At 45.6% G+C, this 18,203-nt stretch overlaps 1 protein-coding gene across 3 annotated transcripts in view; it reads right to left on the minus strand.

Annotated features, from left to right (window-relative positions):
* Window positions 1-18,203, minus strand: part of LOC123996864 (dynamin-2-like) — a 32,276-nt gene that overhangs the window by 2,768 nt on the left and 11,305 nt on the right. Inside the window, exons 8-19 of one of the 3 annotated variants that reach the window (XM_046300644.1) lie at window positions 17,714-17,874; window positions 17,474-17,616; window positions 17,156-17,291; window positions 17,001-17,068; window positions 16,750-16,888; window positions 16,490-16,576; window positions 16,226-16,296; window positions 16,046-16,097; window positions 15,806-15,832; window positions 14,480-14,593; window positions 4,682-4,791; window positions 2,360-2,471 (exon numbers count right to left, since the gene is read on the minus strand). In XM_046300644.1, coding sequence (XP_046156600.1) covers window positions 2,360-2,471; window positions 4,682-4,791; window positions 14,480-14,593; window positions 15,806-15,832; window positions 16,046-16,097; window positions 16,226-16,296; window positions 16,490-16,576; window positions 16,750-16,888; window positions 17,001-17,068; window positions 17,156-17,291; window positions 17,474-17,616; window positions 17,714-17,874 — 1,220 coding nt within the window. Of the gene's footprint in view, window positions 1-2,359; window positions 2,472-3,859; window positions 4,172-4,681; window positions 4,792-14,479; window positions 14,594-15,805; window positions 15,833-16,045; window positions 16,098-16,225; window positions 16,297-16,489; window positions 16,577-16,749; window positions 16,889-17,000; window positions 17,069-17,155; window positions 17,292-17,473; window positions 17,617-17,713; window positions 17,875-18,203 lie in introns of those variants that run through there. The other 2 variants (XM_046300646.1, XM_046300645.1) reach the window with 2 other exon arrangements.

Raw genomic sequence — 18,203 nt, forward strand, 5'->3', positions numbered from 1 at the left:
AGAAGAGAGAAGGGGCAAGGAGACAAGTCATGGGAAGGGGTTAGAGAACCCTGGGAAAGGAGACAAGGGGAGGGGGTTAGAGAAGGGGAAAGGAGACAAGGGAGGGGGTTAGAGAAGAGAGAAGGGGAAAGGAGACAAGGGGAGGGGGTTAGAGAAGAGAGAAGGGGAAAGGAGACAATGGGAAGGGGTTAGAGAAGAGAGAAGGGGAAAGGAGACAAGGGGAGGGGGGGTTAGAAGGGGAAAGGAGACAAGGGGAGGGGGGTTAGAGAAGGGGAAAGGAGACAAGGGGAGGGGGTTAGAGAAGGGGAAAGGAGACAAGGGGAGGGGGTTAGAGAAGGGGAAAGGAGACAAGGGGAGGGGTTAGAGAAGGGGAAAGGGAAAGGGGGAGACAAGGGGAAAGGAGACAAGGGGGGGGTTAGAGAAGGGGAAAGGAGACAAGGAGGGAGGGGGTTAGAGAAGAAGGGAAAGGAGACAAGGGGAGGGGGTTAGAGAAGGGGAAAGGAGACAAGGGGAGGGGTTAGAGAAGGGGAAAGGAGACAAGGGGAGGGGTTAGAGAAGGGGAAAGGAGACAAGGGGAGGGGGTTGGAGAAGGGGAAAGGAGACAAGGGGAGGGGGGAAAGGAGACAAGGGGAGGGGGTTAGAAGGGGAAAGGAGACAGGGGAGGGGGTTAGAGAAGAAAGAGAAGGAGCAAGGAGACAAGGGGGTTAGAGAAGGGGAAAGGAGACAAGGGGGGGTTAGAGAATGGGGAAGGGGAAGGGAAGACTATGGGAGGGGGGGGGAAAGGAGACAAGGGGAGGGGTTAGAGACGGGGAAAGGAGACAAGGGGAGGAGTTTAGGGAAGGGGAAAGGAGACAAGGGGAGGGGGTTAGAGAAGAGAGAAGGGGCAAGGAGGGGGTTAGGGGGGGGGTTAGAGAAGGGGAAAGGAGACAAGGGGAGGGGGTTAGAGAAGGGGAAAGGAGACAAGGGGAGGGATTAGAGAAGAGAGAAGGGGCAAGGAGGGGAGGGGGTTAGAGAAGGGGAAAGGAGACAAGGGGAGGGGGTTAGAGAAGGGGAAAGGAGACAAGGGGAGGGGGTTAGAGAATAGGAAAGTAGACAAGGGGGGGGGGTTAAAGAAGAGAGAATGGGAGGGGGCAAGGGGAGGGAGGGGGTTAGAGAATGGGGGGGAAAGGGAAAGGAGACAGTGGGAGGGGTTAGAGAAGGGGAAAGGGAAGGGGGGCAAGGAGGGGAGGGGTTAGAGAAGGGGGAAGGGGGGGAAAAGAGACAGGGGAGGGGGTTAGAGGAGAGGGAGGGGGGAAAGGAAACAAGGGGAGGGGGTTAGAGAAGAGAGAAGGGGCAAGGAGGGGAGGGGGTTAGAGAAGGGGGAAGGGGGAAGGGGAAAGGAGACAGGGGGGTTAGAGAAGAGAAAAGGGGCAAAGAGGGAGGGGGTTAGAGAAGGGGAAAGGAGACAGTGGGAGGGGGTTAGAGAAGAGAGGGGGCAAGGAGGGGAGGGGGTTAGGGAAGGGGAAAGGAGACAGTGGGAGGGGTTAGAGAAGAGAGAAGGGGAAAGGAGACAAGGGGAGGGGGTTAGAGAATAGGAAAGTAGACAAGGGGAGGGGGTTAAAGAAGAGAGAAGGGGCAAGGAGGAGGGGGGGGTTAGAGAAGGGGGAAGGGGAAAGGAGACAGTGGGAGGGGTTAGAGAAGAGGGAAGGGGCAAGGAGGGGAGGGGGTTAGAGAAGGGGGAAGGGGAAAATAGACAGGGGGAGGGGGTTAGAGGAGAGGGAAGGGGAAAGGAAACAAGGGGAGGGGGTTAGAGAAGAGAGAAGGGGCAAGGAGGGGGAGGGGTTAGAGAAGGGGGAAGGGGAAAGGAGACAAGGGGGGGTTAGAGAAGAGAGAAGGGGCAAAGAGGGGAGGGGGTTAGAGAAGGGGAAAGGAGACAGTGGGAGGGGGTTAGAGAAGAGAGAAGGGGAAAGGAGACAAGGGAAGGGGAGTAGTGCTGATTAGAAACAGATCTGCCATTTCTCTGAGTCCACACACACACACACACACACACACACACACACACACACACACACACACACACACACACACACACACACACACACACACACACACACACACACACACACACAATGACATCACAGCCCAGGAATGCTGCTATGAGCAGCCAACAACAGGAGGGGAGAGCTTGTAGAGGGAACGAGATAGGAGAGAGGAGGGGCAGGGTAGCCAGGCAGAGGACATTTAGGGCAGGTGTAGGATATTGTCAGGGTGAAACATTAGGGGTCAGGGTAACAATATTCAGTTACTTTATAGATCATGGTTAGAGGTTAAGGGTTAAGGGTCAGATTTAGAGGTCAGGGGATATGACGAGGGTACTCACAGTGACTTTCTCAGGATAGACTCCGGCCCTCAGCAGAGAAGCCTTCCAGCTGTCTTGCTCCTCCTGAGAGCTACACGCCAGCTCCAGGAACCTGTAGTCCTTATACACATTCCTACAATAACATTACATACGGTCAGCTACGTCATCAAACTACATTTCCCAGCCAGCAGCTTAAAAACACCTATACCCCGCTCCAGGTTCCTATAGTTCTTATATACAGTACCAGTCACATTTTGGACTCACCTACTCATTCAAGAGCTTTTCTTTATTTTTACTATTTTCTACACTGTAGAATTGTAGTGAAGACATCAAAACTATGAAATAACACATGGAATCATGTAGTAACCAAAAAAGTGTTAAACAATTCTAAATATATTTTATATATTTGAGATTATTCAAAGTAGCCACCCTTTGCATTGATGACAGCTTTGCACACTCTTGGCATTCTCTCAACCAGCTTCATGAGGTAGTCACCTGGAATGCATTTCAATTAACAGGTGTGCCTTGTTAAGTTAATTTGTGTAATTTCTTTCCTTCTTAATGCTTTTGAACCAATCAGTTGTGTTGTGACAAGGTAGGGGGGGTATACAGAAGATATCCCTATTTGGTAAAAGACCAAGTCTAAAGTATGGTAAGAACAGATTGAATAAGCAACGAGAAACAACAGTCCATCATTACTTTGCGACATGCGGAAAATTTCACGAACATTGAAAGTTTCTTCATGTACTGTCATAAATCATCAAGCGCTATGACGAAACTGGCTTTCATGAGGACCACCGCAGGAAAGGAAGACCCAGAGTCACCTCTGCTGCAGAGGATAAGGTCATTACAGTTACCAGCCTCAGAAATTGCAGCCAAAATAAATGCCTCACAGAGTTCAAGTAACAGACACATCAACGTCAGCTGTTGAGGAGAGACTGCGTGCATCAGGCCTTCATGGTCAAATTGCTGCAAACAAACCACTACTAAAGAACACCAATAAGAGGAAGAGACTTGCTATAGAGAAAAATAAAGAAAAACCCTTGAATGAGTAGGTGTGTCCAATCTTTTTGACTGGTACTCTACGTTCTAACAATTATAACAGATACAGTCAAATAGTCACCTTCCTTTCCAGGTTTGAGGTTGCATTCCATATGCATACACATGACTACAACATAGGTCTCACACAGGGCATGCTATGAGTGCTGGAACACACCTATTCACACACAATGAATCTTTCGCTCTCTCATCTCCCCTGTTCTACTCCCCCCCCCCCCAGTCAGGGAGACGCCGCTGCGTCTGACAGTGGCAGGAATCTGGAGCTGTCTAAAGCCCATCTGTTAAAACACACACATCTGATAAATGTTCTATTGATCACTCTGTTGTTCCTTTCCTTTAGTTTCTCTCTCATGTTTTCTAAGCTGCCGATGTTGGTGGTGTGTGTGTGTTTATTTGTCTGTCTCCAAACGAAGGCTGAGTGTTATGGAGAGCAGCCTCACCACATACAGTATCCCATGACATCTCAAGTGTCTGTATGCTAGGCTGGTTGATCCCTTGATGGTAGACCAGATGCTGCTGGAGATATTGCTGGTCAGATGGCCAGAAGGGGGCTCTCTCACTTCCACTCATGAACTCACGCAATGCGTTACAATGGCTGGATTGTAACCAGTTCCCAAATCCCACTTTTTCCTCTCCTTTTTACTCGCTCAGTTCCGCTGTGTCCAGGGAGTTTTTCTCCTCTTCTCTCCTCTTGAGGAATTTTAGCATCTTTCTCCATTTACCCTTCCACACTCTCTCTCCCCCTGCCTTCAGATCAGGGACTTTCCTGAGGTTCTGATAAATGTCAGACAGACATACAGAGCACCGGCATCAGCACTCTGGACACAAAAGCACACACACACACACACGCACACACAGACAGAGAAGGGGGAACAGGGGGCGCAGTAGGACACACTTTGACACATTCCTGGCTGATCGCTCCCTCTCCTCCACTCTCACCCCACCCAGCCCTCTTTCTCTTTTCTTTCCCTCCTTCTTGTGGCGATCTGAGAAATAGTTTCCTAACAAGAACAGCCTCGTCTCTGGTCCAAAACTCTGACATTGAATAGCTGCTTAATGAGCCTGCCCTTGGGATACTATGGTCCACACACCCTACCCAGCCAGGTCCAACCCAGCTCAGCCCTAGCCTGCTCAGTCCAGTAACCCACTGCTTCTATCTGTCATTGAGGAAGTCACAAAGTTAGGGTGTCAAAGTCCTGAACCTCACCCTCCATCTCTTTCAGATATGTCTGTCATAACCTTGTCTCATAAAACACCACTTTAACCACACACACACACACACACCTCTGTTCGGTGTTGAAGATGGCGTAGGCATGTTTACTGGACATGAAGCTCTTCTCCACGTCTCTCAGCTTCAGGTTGTCCAATGGTAACATGTACTTCTTCTCTTTCTCCTGGGCAGGGATGGAAGGAGAGAGACAGGGGGAGGGATTGAGGGGGAGAGACGAGGGAAGGATTGAGGCAGGGAGACGGAGGGATGGAGGGAGAGAGAGAGAGTTGTGATGGAGCGAGGATAGAAGAAGGGTTCATTCATTGATAGGTCTACTGTTCTGGTCAAAGCAGAAACAGCATGCAGAGAAAATATGCTCTATTATAAACTGGATGGTTCGAGCCCCATTGGCTGACAGCTGTGGTATATCAATCTATTTTTACTGCTGTAGTTACGTTGGTAACCGGTTTATAATATCAATAAGGCACCTCAGGGGTTTGTAGTATATGGCCAATATACCACGGGCTGTGTCCAGGCAAGTGGTGGGAAAAGTCATTTTGTCATACTTGAGTAAAAGTAAAGATACCTTCATAGAAAATGACTCAAGTAAAACTGAATGTCACCCAGTAAAATATTTGGTTTTAAATATACAATAAGTATTTGGTATTAAGTATCAAGGTAAATGGAATTGCTAAAATATACTTAAGTATCAAAAGTAAAATAAATCATTTCAAATGACTTATATTAAGCAAACCAGATGGCACAATTGTCTTGTTATTTATTTATTGACGGTTAGCCAGGGGCACACTCCAACTCAGACAACATTTTCAAACGAAGCATTTGTGTTTAGTGAATCCGCCAGATCAGAGGCAGTAGGGATGACAAGGGATGTTCTCTTGATAAGTGTGTGAATTGGACCATTTTCCTGTCAAAATGTAACGAGTACTTTTGGGTGTCAGAGAAAATGTATGGAGTAAAAATTACATTATTTTCTTTGGGAATGTAGTGAAGTAAAAGTTGGCAAAAACATAAATAGTAAAGTAAAGAGACCCTCAAAAACTACTTTAGTACTTTAAAGTACTTTTACACCACTGGTCCAGGCACTCTGCTTTGTGCTTAAAAACAGCTCTTAGCCGTGGTATATTGGCCATATACCACCCCCCCCCCACCCCCCGGGCCTTATTGCTTAAGTATAGCATGGAGGGAGGTGTCTTATAAGGTTTGTTAACATTCTTCTCTATGGTGGAAACAGCAGAGAAACAGAGATAGCTAGGATACATAAAGGGACTGGACTACTCTACATTAAATAGTGGAAAATAATGGAGTGAGTGAGAGAAAAAAGACAGAATAAAACAGGGAAGGAAAAGTGAGTGAGAGATGAGGAGGAAAGAGAACAAGATAGAGAGGGAGAGAAGCCATCCTACATGTGACAGTCATTGCTCAAAGTGAAGCTCTAAAACACAACATTTCTCCATTCCCCTCTTCTCCACCCTTCTCCCCTCGCTCTTCTCCACCCTTCTCCCCTCGCTCTTCTCCACCCTTCTCCCCTCGCTCTTCTCCCCCACCCTTCTCCCCACCCTTCTCCCCCCGCTCTTCTCCACCCTTCTCCCCTCGCTCTTCTCCACCCTTCTCCCCTCGCTCTTCTACACCTTCTCCCCTCGCTCTTCTCCACCCTTCTCCCCTCGCTCTTCTCCCCTCGCTCTTTTCCACCCTTCTCCCCTCGCTCTTCTCCACCCTTCTCCCCTCGCTCTTCTCCACCCTTCTCCCCTCGCTCTTCTCCACCCTTCTCCCCTCACTCTTCTCCACCCTTCTCCCCTCGCTCTTCTCCACCCTTCTCCCCTCGCTCTTCTCCACCCTTCTCCCCCGCTCTTCTCCACCCTTCTCCCCCCGCTCTTCTCCACCCTTCTCCCCTCGCTCTTCTCCACCCTTCTCCCCTCGCTCTTCTCCACCCTTCTCCCCTCGCTCTTCTCCACCCTTCTCCCCTCGCTCTTCTCCCCCTTCTCCCCTCGCTTTTCTCCACCCTTCTCCCCTCGCTCTTCTCCACCCTTCTCCCCTCGCTCTTCTCCACATTTCTCTCGCCACCCTGCTCCCCTCTCTCTTCTCATCCACCCTTCTCTTCCCCTCTCGCTTATCCTCTCCTCCACTCTACTCCCCCTTCCAGAGGGGCTATTCTCAGGAAACCGCTACAGTAAAAAGTGGAGAAGGAGGATGTTTGGAGAGAAGGGGGAAGATGGAGAAAGAGAGAGGAAAGGGAGAGATGGAGAAAGGGATGAAGATATGGCCTAAAAAGGAGCGCCCCATTGGCCAGGAAAGGTAAAGATGAAAAAAAAGACTGAAAGGTGTAGGTCTGTCTCACACACGCTAGTGTGTGTGTGTTGGTCTCTCCTGAACCCTGCAACTCTTCCTTCATTTCGCTCTATTTTTTACAGAGGGGCCCACTTCCTGTTAGAAAGGCAGAAAAAAATATATAGAGAGAGAGAGAGGCTGGCGCTCCGACAGACGACAGACATCTGGTACCGCTTGAGAAAGAGAGAGAGAGAAACTGCAGACCACTCCAAAGTTGATTCCCAAGGGTCCCAACAACCCATATATGGCGCCTCAGTCCCTCCCTTCTTCCATCCCTTTCCCCGTTATGCCTTCACTAAGTGCACTGGCAGATCCCCAGTGGTGAGAGTGAATGTGCCACGTCGAGGCTGGATACTCGTTCGCAGCCCCTAACATCCCCGGCACACACTGGACCGGGCCGGGACGCGACCAGAACAGGACCCAGACCAATAGAAGAGGACAGCCAGTGTGTGTGTGACCCTTCACTCAGGACGAGAAAGGAGAGGAGACATTGAGAATCCTTTAACCAGTTTGTCAATGAAACCTTTGGATGGGTGAAAAACAAGATAAAAGAAAGGAATGAGAGAAGATAAAACGGAGAGAGAGGAGACATGAAGAATCTTTCTACTCCTCCAACACTTCAGAGATGAAAAGCAAAGAGAAAGGAATGGAGAGAAAGAAATAGAAGGAGAGAAGAGGGAGAGGAGAGAGTGAGTCCTGTTCCGTCCTCCCAGTGTTCAGACTACCTGTTCAGGGTCTTACTGGTGTACAGTAGTCTGCACATTGGTTAGACTGGGCAAGGAATGGCTTCCACCACTCTCTCTCAAAACACACACACACATACATGCACATTCACACTGGGACTAGATGTATGAGTTGGTCTTTGCTGGTTTGCCTTCTGCTGTCTGTTACTACAGTACGTTGTTGTTCTGTTTGTGTTTCGAACGCCTAGAGGCCTGTTATATTTGTAAGTAAGCGGTCAGTATGATAGTGTGTGTGTGTGTGTGTGTGTGTGTGTGTGTGTGTGTGTGTGTGTGTGTGTGTGTGTGTGTGTGTGTGTGTGTGTGTGTGTGTGTGTGTGTGTGTGTGTGTGTGTGTGTGTGTGTGTGTGTGTGTGTGTGTGTCAGGCTGCTCATGGTGGATCATATATAAAAAATGCTCTATCTGAAACTGGGTCTTTCTGCAGACTGACTGTGTGATATAACAAGCAGACCGGACACAGACAGACACCCTACTGTGCTGTGGTAAAAGGCTGCAGGTGAGTCTGTAGATTATAATGGTTGGATGCTGTATGGGAATGTGTATGTACATTGTAATGTGAGTGTATGGGAATGTGTATGTACAGTGTAATGTGAGTGTATGGTTGTTATATGGGAATGTGTATGTACAGTGTAATGTGAGTGTATGGGAATGTGTATGTACAGTGTAATGTGAGTGTATGGGAATGTGTATGTACAGTGTAATGTGAGTGTATGTACAGTGTAATGTGAGTGTATGGGAATGTGTATGTACAGTGTAATGTGAGTGTATGGGTGCTGTATGGGAATGTGTATGTACAGTGTAATGTGAGTCTATGGGAATGTGTATGTACAATGTAATGTGAGTGTATGGGAATGTGTATGTACAGTGTAATGTGAGTGTATGGGAATGTGTATGTACAGTGTAATGTGAGTGTATGTACAGTGTAATGTGAGTGTATGGGTGCTGTATGGGAATGTGTATGTACAGTGTAATGTGAGTGTATGGGAATGTGTATGTACAGTGTAATGTGAGTGTATGGGAATGTGTATGTACAGTGTAATGTGAGTGTATGGGAATGTGTATATACAGTGTAATGTGAGTGTATGTACAGTGTAATGTGAGTGTATGGGTGCTGTATGGGAATGTGTATGTACAGTGTAATGTGAGTGTATGGGAATGTGTATGTACAGTGTAATGTGAGTGTATGGGTGCTGTATGGGAATGTGTATAAGGTGAGTGTATGGGGGGTGTATGGGAATGTGTATGTACAGTGTAATGTGAGTGTATGGGAATGTGTATGTACAGTGTAATGTGAGTGTATGGGCATGTGTATGTACAGTGTAATGTGAGTGTATGGGTGCTGTATGTGTATGTACAGTGTAATGTGAGTGTATGGGTGCTGTATGGGAATGTGTATAAGGTGAGTGTATGGGTGCTGTATGGGAATGTGTATAAGGTGAGTGTATGGGTGCTGTATGGGAATGTGTATAAGGTGAGTGTATGGGTGCTGTATGGGAATGTGTATAAGGTGAGTGTATGGGTGCTGTATGGGAATGTGTATAAGGTGAGTGTATGGGTGCTGTATGGGAATGTGTATAAGGTGAGTGTATGGGGGGTGTATGGGAATGTGTATGTACAGTGTAATGTGAGTGTATGGGAATGTGTATGTACAGTGTAATGTGAGTGTATGGGAATGTGTATGTACAGTGTAATGTGAGTGTATGGGTGCTGTATGTGTATGTACAGTGTAATGTGAGTGTATGGGTGCTGTATGGGAATGTGTATAAGGTGAGTGTATGGGTGCTGTATGGGAATGTGTATAAGGTGAGTGTATGGGTGCTGTATGGGAATGTGTATAAGGTGAGTGTATGGGTGCTGTATGGGAATGTGTATAAGGTGAGTGTATGGGTGCTGTATGGGAATGTGTATAAGGTGAGTATGGGCGCAGGTCGACTGTTTTTCCTCAGGCTGCCCGTCAGGCAGGGAGAGAGAGAAGGAGGAATGTCTGTCTGTTTAAAGCGTCTGCTAAATGGCATATATTATTATTATTATATTATATAGAAATTATACACCGTTTAGTGTGTGGAGATTAGTGTGTATACATTGTTTAGATTAAACGTATGGAGGGTATCTATACTTGAGAGAGTATGAGCAGCAAATATGGGAGGGAGTTTGTGTTTGTGTGTGACTGGGTACAGCATGTGTGTTTATGTAAGGAAAATAAGTAACGGTGACCACACTGTCGTGAGACATGATTGAATGAGCTGGAGAAAAAGTAAGAGATCATAAGGGAGAGTGAGAGAGAAAGGGTGTCTGAAGTCTGGTGGTCTGGCTAGGTGATCTGGATGTGTGGAAGAGTTGTGAGTGGGAGTCTGAGGGGGAGAAGGGTGACATGGAAGGGGGGAGAACAGAGAGGAGGGGGGGTTGAAGTGAAGAAGCGGCCATGTGGGATTTCTCTAGCTAGATGTTGGAAGCTAAGCGGGTGTTTGGACTAAACCTTGAGTTCGCCAGCCAGGAATGTGTACAGGCCCAAAGAGACTGCCAATCAGAGAGAGGGAGGGAGAGAGGGAAAGGGGAAAGGAGAGAGACCCAGCAAGAGGGGGAATAGGAGGGAGAGAGCAGGAAAGAGAAGGACAGATGGAGGGAATCAGAGAAGAAGGGCCAGAGAAAGAAAGAAAAAGAGAGGAAAAAGGGAGAGAGGAATAGGGAAAGAAAAAGAGAGGAAAAAGGGAGAGAGGAATAGGGAAAGAAAAAGAGAGGAAAAAGGGAGAGAGGAATAGGGAAAGAAAAAGAGAGGAAAAAGGGAGAGAGGAATAGGGAAAGAAAAAGAGAGGAAAAAGGGAGAGAGGAATAGGGAAAGAAAAAGAGAACATTTTGGGGAGGTGGAGAAAGTGGGTTCAAATAGAGGAGACTTTACGAGAGAGAAGCTTGGCCTGGGCCTGACTCGAGGAGTGTGTCTGAGGCCTACAGTGGTGTTGGGGCAGCATGCTGATGTAGCTGTGATAGTAAGGATCATTTATTACAGTGGACATCCCCCTCACTGAGACAAACACACATACTGTAGGTGCATGGAGAGAGTACAGGGCTCCAACAGTAGTCAACCCTGTTGCCCTTTAGATAAGAGTTATGATTACTATTTCACCATAGATTATTACCCTTTTCCCAGCATACCTGGAACTACACTGAAGTACAGTCTGTGTAGTAAAGTCTAATATTGTAATGTGTAATATAAGGCAGAGCAAAGGGGCACTAGAACCTCCTGTACCAGCCAGGCTAGTAGTAGTTCTCCTATCAGTAGTGTTGTCAGAGACACTGCTGTTAGAAGAGACTGTGTTATTTAGATCATTGTTGCCATTATACCCCTGTGAAAGGAACGTGATGAGTGACAATAAATGAATGATTAAGGAGATGTGTGTGTTGGTTTGGCTTGGGGCAGCTCCAGCTGTGTCAGAGTGAACTGCTCCAAATGCCTCAACTCCCAGAGGAGGAAGAGGGGGAGCAGGGGAAGAGTGGGGCTTAGTTGAAGTAGTATTGGACCAGCTCTGTACTTACATGTGTTCATTTGAGTTACCTAAGTTACAGGCCAGCCCATCACAAAGCACACTAACACACATACACCAACAAACACAGTCTGTGGACCTCATGAGCGAGCAGTGCTGTGCTAGGCTGAGAGAGTGTGTTGTGGTGTGTCTGCCTGTCTACACTTGCTGTGCAGACCTTCCTATCCTGTACAGCAGGCACAGACAGGCAGACAGATGGCAGCCCCGCTGACCCACGGACAAACCACATCGCACCTACAGCTTGACGGACAGCTCCCAGAGCCAATCCTAGCCAGTATACCCCAGACGTCCTGCTTGATGATGATGGTGATAACTGGAACCCGAGCTGCCCATGTCTTTCCTACATTCCCTGTATGACACTCCCCCTTCCCCTACTGCAGAAGACAGTAGTAGTTGGAGTTATTTTGTAGCTAACAGAAATGTATGTGTAATAAATGTGTGTGTGTTGGTCTGGGGTGCTCAGGTGTGTATTTTGTCCAGCCTCTACTATAGGGCTGGGAATCGCGAGGAACCTCATAAGATATTATTACAATAGTTAGGTGCAGATACGGTATTGCGATTCTCACGGTTCTGTATGTATTGCGATTCTCACGGTTCTGTATGTATTGCGATTCTCACGGTTCTGTATGTATTGCGATTCTCACGGTTCTGTATGTATTGCGATTCTCACGGTTCTGTATGTATTGCGATTCGATACTGTGATTTTATTATGATTCGGTACTGTGATTTGATTATGATTCGATACTGTGATTTGATTATGATTCGGTGCTGTGATTTGATTATGATTCGATACTGTGATTTTATTATGATTCGGTACTGTGATTTGATTATGATTCGGTACTGTGATTTGATTATGATTCGATACTGTGATTTTATTATGATTCGGTGCTGTGATTTGATTATGATTCGATACTGTGATTTGATTATGATTCGGTGCTGTGATTTGATTATGATTCGATACTGTGATTTGATTATGATTCAGTACTGTGATTTGATTATGATTCGGTACTGTGATTTGATTATGATTCGATACTGTGATTTTATTATGATTCGGTGCTGTGATTTGATTATGATTCGGTGCTGTGATTTGATTATGATTCGGTACTATGATTTGATTATGATTCGATACTGTGATTTTATTATGATTCGGTACTGTGATTTGATTATGATTCGGTGCTGTGATTTGATTATGATTCGATACTGTGATTTTATTATGATTCGATACTGTGATTTTATTATGATTCGATACTGTGATTTGATTATGATTCGGTGCTGTGATTTGATTATGATTCGGTACTGTGATTTGATTATGATTCGGTACTGTGATTTGATTATGATTCGGTACTGTGATTTGATTATGATTCGGTACTGTGATTTGATTATGATTCGATACTGTGATTTTATTATGATTTGGTACTGTGATTTGATTATGATTCGGTGCTGTGATTTGATTATGATTCGATACTGTGATTTTATTATGATTCGATACTGTGATTTTATTATGATTCGGTGCTGTGATTTGATTATGATTCGATACTGTGATTTTATTATGATTCGATACTGTGATTTTATTATGATTCGATACTGTGATTTGATTATGATTCGGTGCTGTGATTTGATTATGATTCGGTGCTGTGATTTTATTATGATTCGATACTGTGATTTTATTATGATTCGATACTGTGATTTGATTATGATTCGGTACTGTGATTTGATTATGATTCGGTGCTGTGATTTTATTATGATTCGATACTGTGATTTTATTATGATTCGATACTGTGATTTGATTATGATTCGGTGCTGTGATTTGATTATGATTCGGTGCTGTGATTTGATTATGATTCGGTACTCACAGCTCCTTCAGTAAGTATTCAAACACATTGACTTATTTCACATTGTTGTGTTACAGCTGGAATTCAAAATGGATTAAATATGTTTGTTTTTTCTCTCACCCATCTACACACAATACCCCACAATGACAAAGTGAAAACATGTTTTTAGAATTTTTGGCAAATTAAATACAGAAATATCTAATTTATATAAGTATTCAACCCCCTGAATCAATACATGTTAGAATCATCTTTGGCAGCGATTGCAGCTGTGAGTCTTTCTGGGTAAGTCTCTATGAACTTTTCACACCTGGATTGTACATTATTTTTTTAATTCTTCAAGTTATGTCAAGTTGGTTGTTGATTGTTGCAATACAGCCATTTAATTGTTGATTATTTTTTATTCTATTCGGGTTTCCTTTTTTTCACTGTCATTTAGGTTACTATTGTGGAATAACTACAATGTTGTTGAATAATCCTTAGCTTTTTCCTATCACTGCCATTAAACTCCAACTCCTCATGGTGAAATCCCTTTACGGTTTCCTTCCTCTCCGGCAACAGAGTTAGGAAGGATGTCTGTATCTTTGCAGTGACTGGGTGTATTGATACACTATCCAAAGTGTAATAAATAACTTCACCATGCTCAAAGGGTTATTCAATGTCTGTTTTTTTTCTTTATCCATCTGCCAATAGGTTTCATTCTTTGTGAGACATTGGAAAACCTCCCTGAACTTGTGGTTGAATTTGTGTTTGAAATTCACTGCTCGACTGAGGGATCTTACAAATAATTGTATGTGTGGGGTACAGAGATCAGGTAAATCATGTTAAATACTATTATTGCACACAGAGTGAGTCCATGCAACTTATTATGTTACTTGTTAAGCAAATTCTTACTCCTGAACTTATTTAGGCTTGAAATAACAAGACATTTCAGTTTTTATTTTGAAATCATTTGGACACATTTCTAAAACATAATTCCACTTTGACATTATGGGGTATTGTGTGTTTATCAGTGACACAAAATCTAAATGTTATCAATTTTAAAGTCAGGCTTTGACACAACAAAGTGTAAAAAGTCAAGGGGTGTGAATACTTTCTGAAGGAACTGTATGTCTACTGCAGAGGGACAAGAGAGCCATGAGAACTAGTTTTGATCAGTCATAGAAATTAGTGTTGAAAAATAAAATGGCTCCCTATTTAAAAAGAAGATGGAAAACCACCTATGAAGGAAAAATATGGTACATTTGGTACAAGTACAGCCAACTAGTGAATAATATTGCTATATCGTCAAAAATAATATCCCGATATGTAACTGTGTCGACCCCCCCATCACTACTCTACTAGTAAGCATCAATAGTAAAGCTTTAGCAGCTTCAGTCGTCTCATCATCAGACCAGATCAGTGACTCTGTGCTTACCTCATCATCCTTGAACCAGGACAGGCTCTCAGCGGTCAGGACGAACCAGTACTCCTTCGCACCGCCCTTGATGATACTGATGTTGTTGACGGTCAGCCAGCCCTTACGGATGACCTGTGAAGAGATCTGAGGTCAGGGGTGATGTCAGGGGAGGGACTGAGAAGAGGTTAAATTGGGAGGGATTAAAAGGATAGTTCACTCAGATTACAAAGTTATCTCATCTCATGGGTACAAAAGACAGTAGGCTACGAAGCCCTTACAGTATGTCAGCTAGCTAAGATCTGGGATTGTACTGTATGTCTACTTAGATACAGCCCAGCATTAGAATTGTTCAGGAAAAACAATGTGTGTGATGAGTCCTGTTAGCATGTTGTAAATAGAAGAGTCAATATGTGGTCTGGGTGAACTATCCCTCTGAGCTGGGAGGTTTAGAGAGAGAGGCAGGTGCTGTGGAGCTTAGCTTGAGAACGAGGGACATGGTGGGATGATGTATCTTACATATGGGTCACAGTGTAGGAGAGAGCAGATATACTGCATGCTACATGCATACACAGAGATCCGTATACATGCACATAGATTGAGAGAGTAATGTGTGCACAGAGGATCAGCTGTTGAGACCGAGGATCAGTTAGAAAATTCAAATGTCCCCTCACCCAGTCATTACATCACTAGTGGTCATTTCTGCCAAGTCCTTTACCACATTTCTCTGACCAATACAAAGCTACACAAAGAGTATGAGGTTAATAAACATTAGAAATGATAAAGACATTGACGGTACGCTATGGTAAAATAATACCAAGAAATAGTCCCAGAGAAAAAAACTGTTGAAGAACTGTGGGAGAGAGAAACTGTGAGCTCAGTGATGAGACTGAGTGAGAGAGCAGTGAAGAGGACAGGAAGGAAGAAAAAGAGCTGACGGCTAAAAGCCGACTGATTTGGACAGAGGATGAAAGAGAGGAGGAAGTGAGAGAAAGGGGGATGAGGCAGTGACACACATACACAAAAACTGATGTAGCTGTCCCTAGTGTTTGTGTTTAGTGAGTGACCAGACAGCTGCGCTTGGATCTGAGAAACCCGAGCCAAGTTTACAACTCAGCGCCATTTTGTGCTGCTCACACACAGAGAGAGAGAGAGAGGAGCAGGCAGAGGGAGTAGGGCCAGAGTGCAGTCTGTGGAAAGATGGTGGAAAAGAGAGCAGTGGAGCTGTGGGTTAGAGAGGTTGGTGAACAGGAGACAACCAGTGAGAGGTACAAACAGTGTCTCAGTAGGAGGCAGCCATGAGTCAGCAGTGAGGGTTTAGCCTTACAGAGACAGGACTACTCATACTATTAGACTGGAGACTGGTTGCACACCCTGTAACAGGAGAGAGGAGAGAACAGGGAGGTTAGAATAGAGCAGACACTGTGTGCCCAGGCAGGTTCACCTGCTCTTCCTACATACAGTAAACCTCCACATCAGCTGCCATGTACATTTGTTAACTTCTCATAACACACGTATTAGCATGAGAGAATAAAACCTAAGACATTCATTACCTGAGATACAGTAACTAAGCTATGTGAAACTCACCTGGTTTCCTGCAATGCTCTTCTTATTAGTCTGAGCGCTCCTCTGCTGCGCACTGGGACACACACACACACACACACACACACAGTCACTCTCCCATCAGACAATTTTTCCTAATTTAATCATCATCATGTCCAACCCACATATGATGATGACCAGAAAACATAGACAGGGAGAACTCACTTAGCGAAGCCAATGAAGTCCTCATGGTTAGTGTTGATGTAGGCCACCTGTACATCGATTAGCAGCAGGACCTGTACAGAGAACACACACACACCGTCTCTATATTTTATGGTTGGGGTGTGTGTGTGTGTGTGTGTGTGTGTGTGTGTGTGTGTGTGTGTGTGTGTGTGTGTGTGTGTGTGTGTGTGTGTGTGTGTGTGTGTGTGTGTGTGTGTGTGTGTGTGTGTGTGTGTGTGTGTGTGTGTGTGTGTGTGAGAGAGAGACCTGTTCTTTAGCTAGACTCTCTCTGTCACGGATGTTTGTGGTAACGATTCTCTCCGTCTCCTCTCGCAATTTTGGATAGGAGCCCAACTAGAGACAAGAAATAAGAGATATGATGGTGTTATTGTCACACACACACACACACACACACACACACACACACACACACACACACACACACACACACACACACACACACACACACACACACACACACACACACACACACACACACACACACACACACACACAGCAGTAGTTACCTTGGTGGTGCATTGGCGTACAGTGTTGATCAGCTCCTGGATGACCATGTCCACACATTTAATACAGGGGCCCTTCAGCTTGATTATCTGTCTCCTCACTATGGCCTCAAATGCCTGGTCTGGAGTAAACAAACCTGTCCTAGATACAGAGAGCCAGACAGACACAGAGACAGAAATAGGAGTGGTGAAATAGGAGTGGTGACAGAGACCATTGAGCCCAACAAAGCATGTATCCCCTCTGACACACACACCTGATGCCGTGGATGTTCTTGATGGCATAGCTGATCTCCCGCCGCAGTTCCCTCTCATCAAATTCCATCTGAAGATACAAACACGCACACACCCAAGGTAAGACATGACACACACTGAGCGAAAGCTGGTGAGACACACACACCCCAAGGCTGACCTTGACCAGTTCGAAGGGGAAGCGTTCGTGGAATATGCGGTTGATCTTGGCTCCTCCTGACAGTTCTATCGTGTCCACCTGGTCTCCTGAGCCCTCAATACGCTTCTCAAAGTCGGCTGCAAACTGCTGCATCAGCCTGCACACACATCAATAGAGCGTTGTGTATTATGTTAGTTGTGTGTGTGTGTGTGTGTGTGTGTGTGTGTGTGTGTGTGTGTGTGTGTGTGTGTGTGTGTGTGTGTGTGTGTGTGTGTGTGTGTGTGTGTGTGTGTGTGTGTGTGTGTGTGTGTGTGTGTGTGTGTGTGTGTGTGTACTAACAGTAGTAGGGCCTTTGTCTTGCGTGCTGGGTCGTCAGCTCTGTAGTGTTTGTACTCCTCAGCCTCTTTATCCAGCGCTAGGAGCTGGCTCTGGAGACAACTGCGGAACACTGGCAGACAGTCTCGGATGTGATTGGTCAGTTGCTGTAGAGAGAGTTAGAGACACACACACAAACAATAAAGAAAAAGCTGATTTGAACAGTTATCTGGTCAAAACGTATCAGTGTATGTTCTTGTGTACCTGGTTCAGGACTCTCTGTAGGTAGGGGGTACCCATGCTGTCAGCCATGTGCCTGTATGCAGGGTGAGACAGGAAGAACTTCCTCTCTGCAGCCAGAGCTGCCTTAATGTCCTTTCTCCCATCAATGTCCTTCTGACTACGATTCACCACCCCGATATAACCTGGAGAGGAGAGAGTAAGCTGTCTCCATGCATTACACATCACTACATCTGTGGATGCAGGATTCAGAAGGTCATCTGAGTTCAGCAGGCCAGGAGAGGTTCAAGGCAGTTCAACTCTAATCTCTCAACTGTAACAGCAGTACTAACAGTAGGCTCCATGTATAATGTATTACCTGAAGGATCAAGCATGACCCTGCACCTGGCACAGCTTTATCCAGCCAGCCTAGACCCTGACCCCCCCTCCTACACACACACACACACACTCCCAGGGCAGGCTGGCACTGATTGTAATACTGTAACTCAACCCGTGAGCTCAGCATGGCAGGAGG

The sequence above is a fragment of the Oncorhynchus gorbuscha genome, linkage group LG15 (assembly GCF_021184085.1).
Source record: "Oncorhynchus gorbuscha isolate QuinsamMale2020 ecotype Even-year linkage group LG15, OgorEven_v1.0, whole genome shotgun sequence".
NCBI classification, from domain to species: Eukaryota; Metazoa; Chordata; class Actinopteri; order Salmoniformes; family Salmonidae; genus Oncorhynchus; species Oncorhynchus gorbuscha.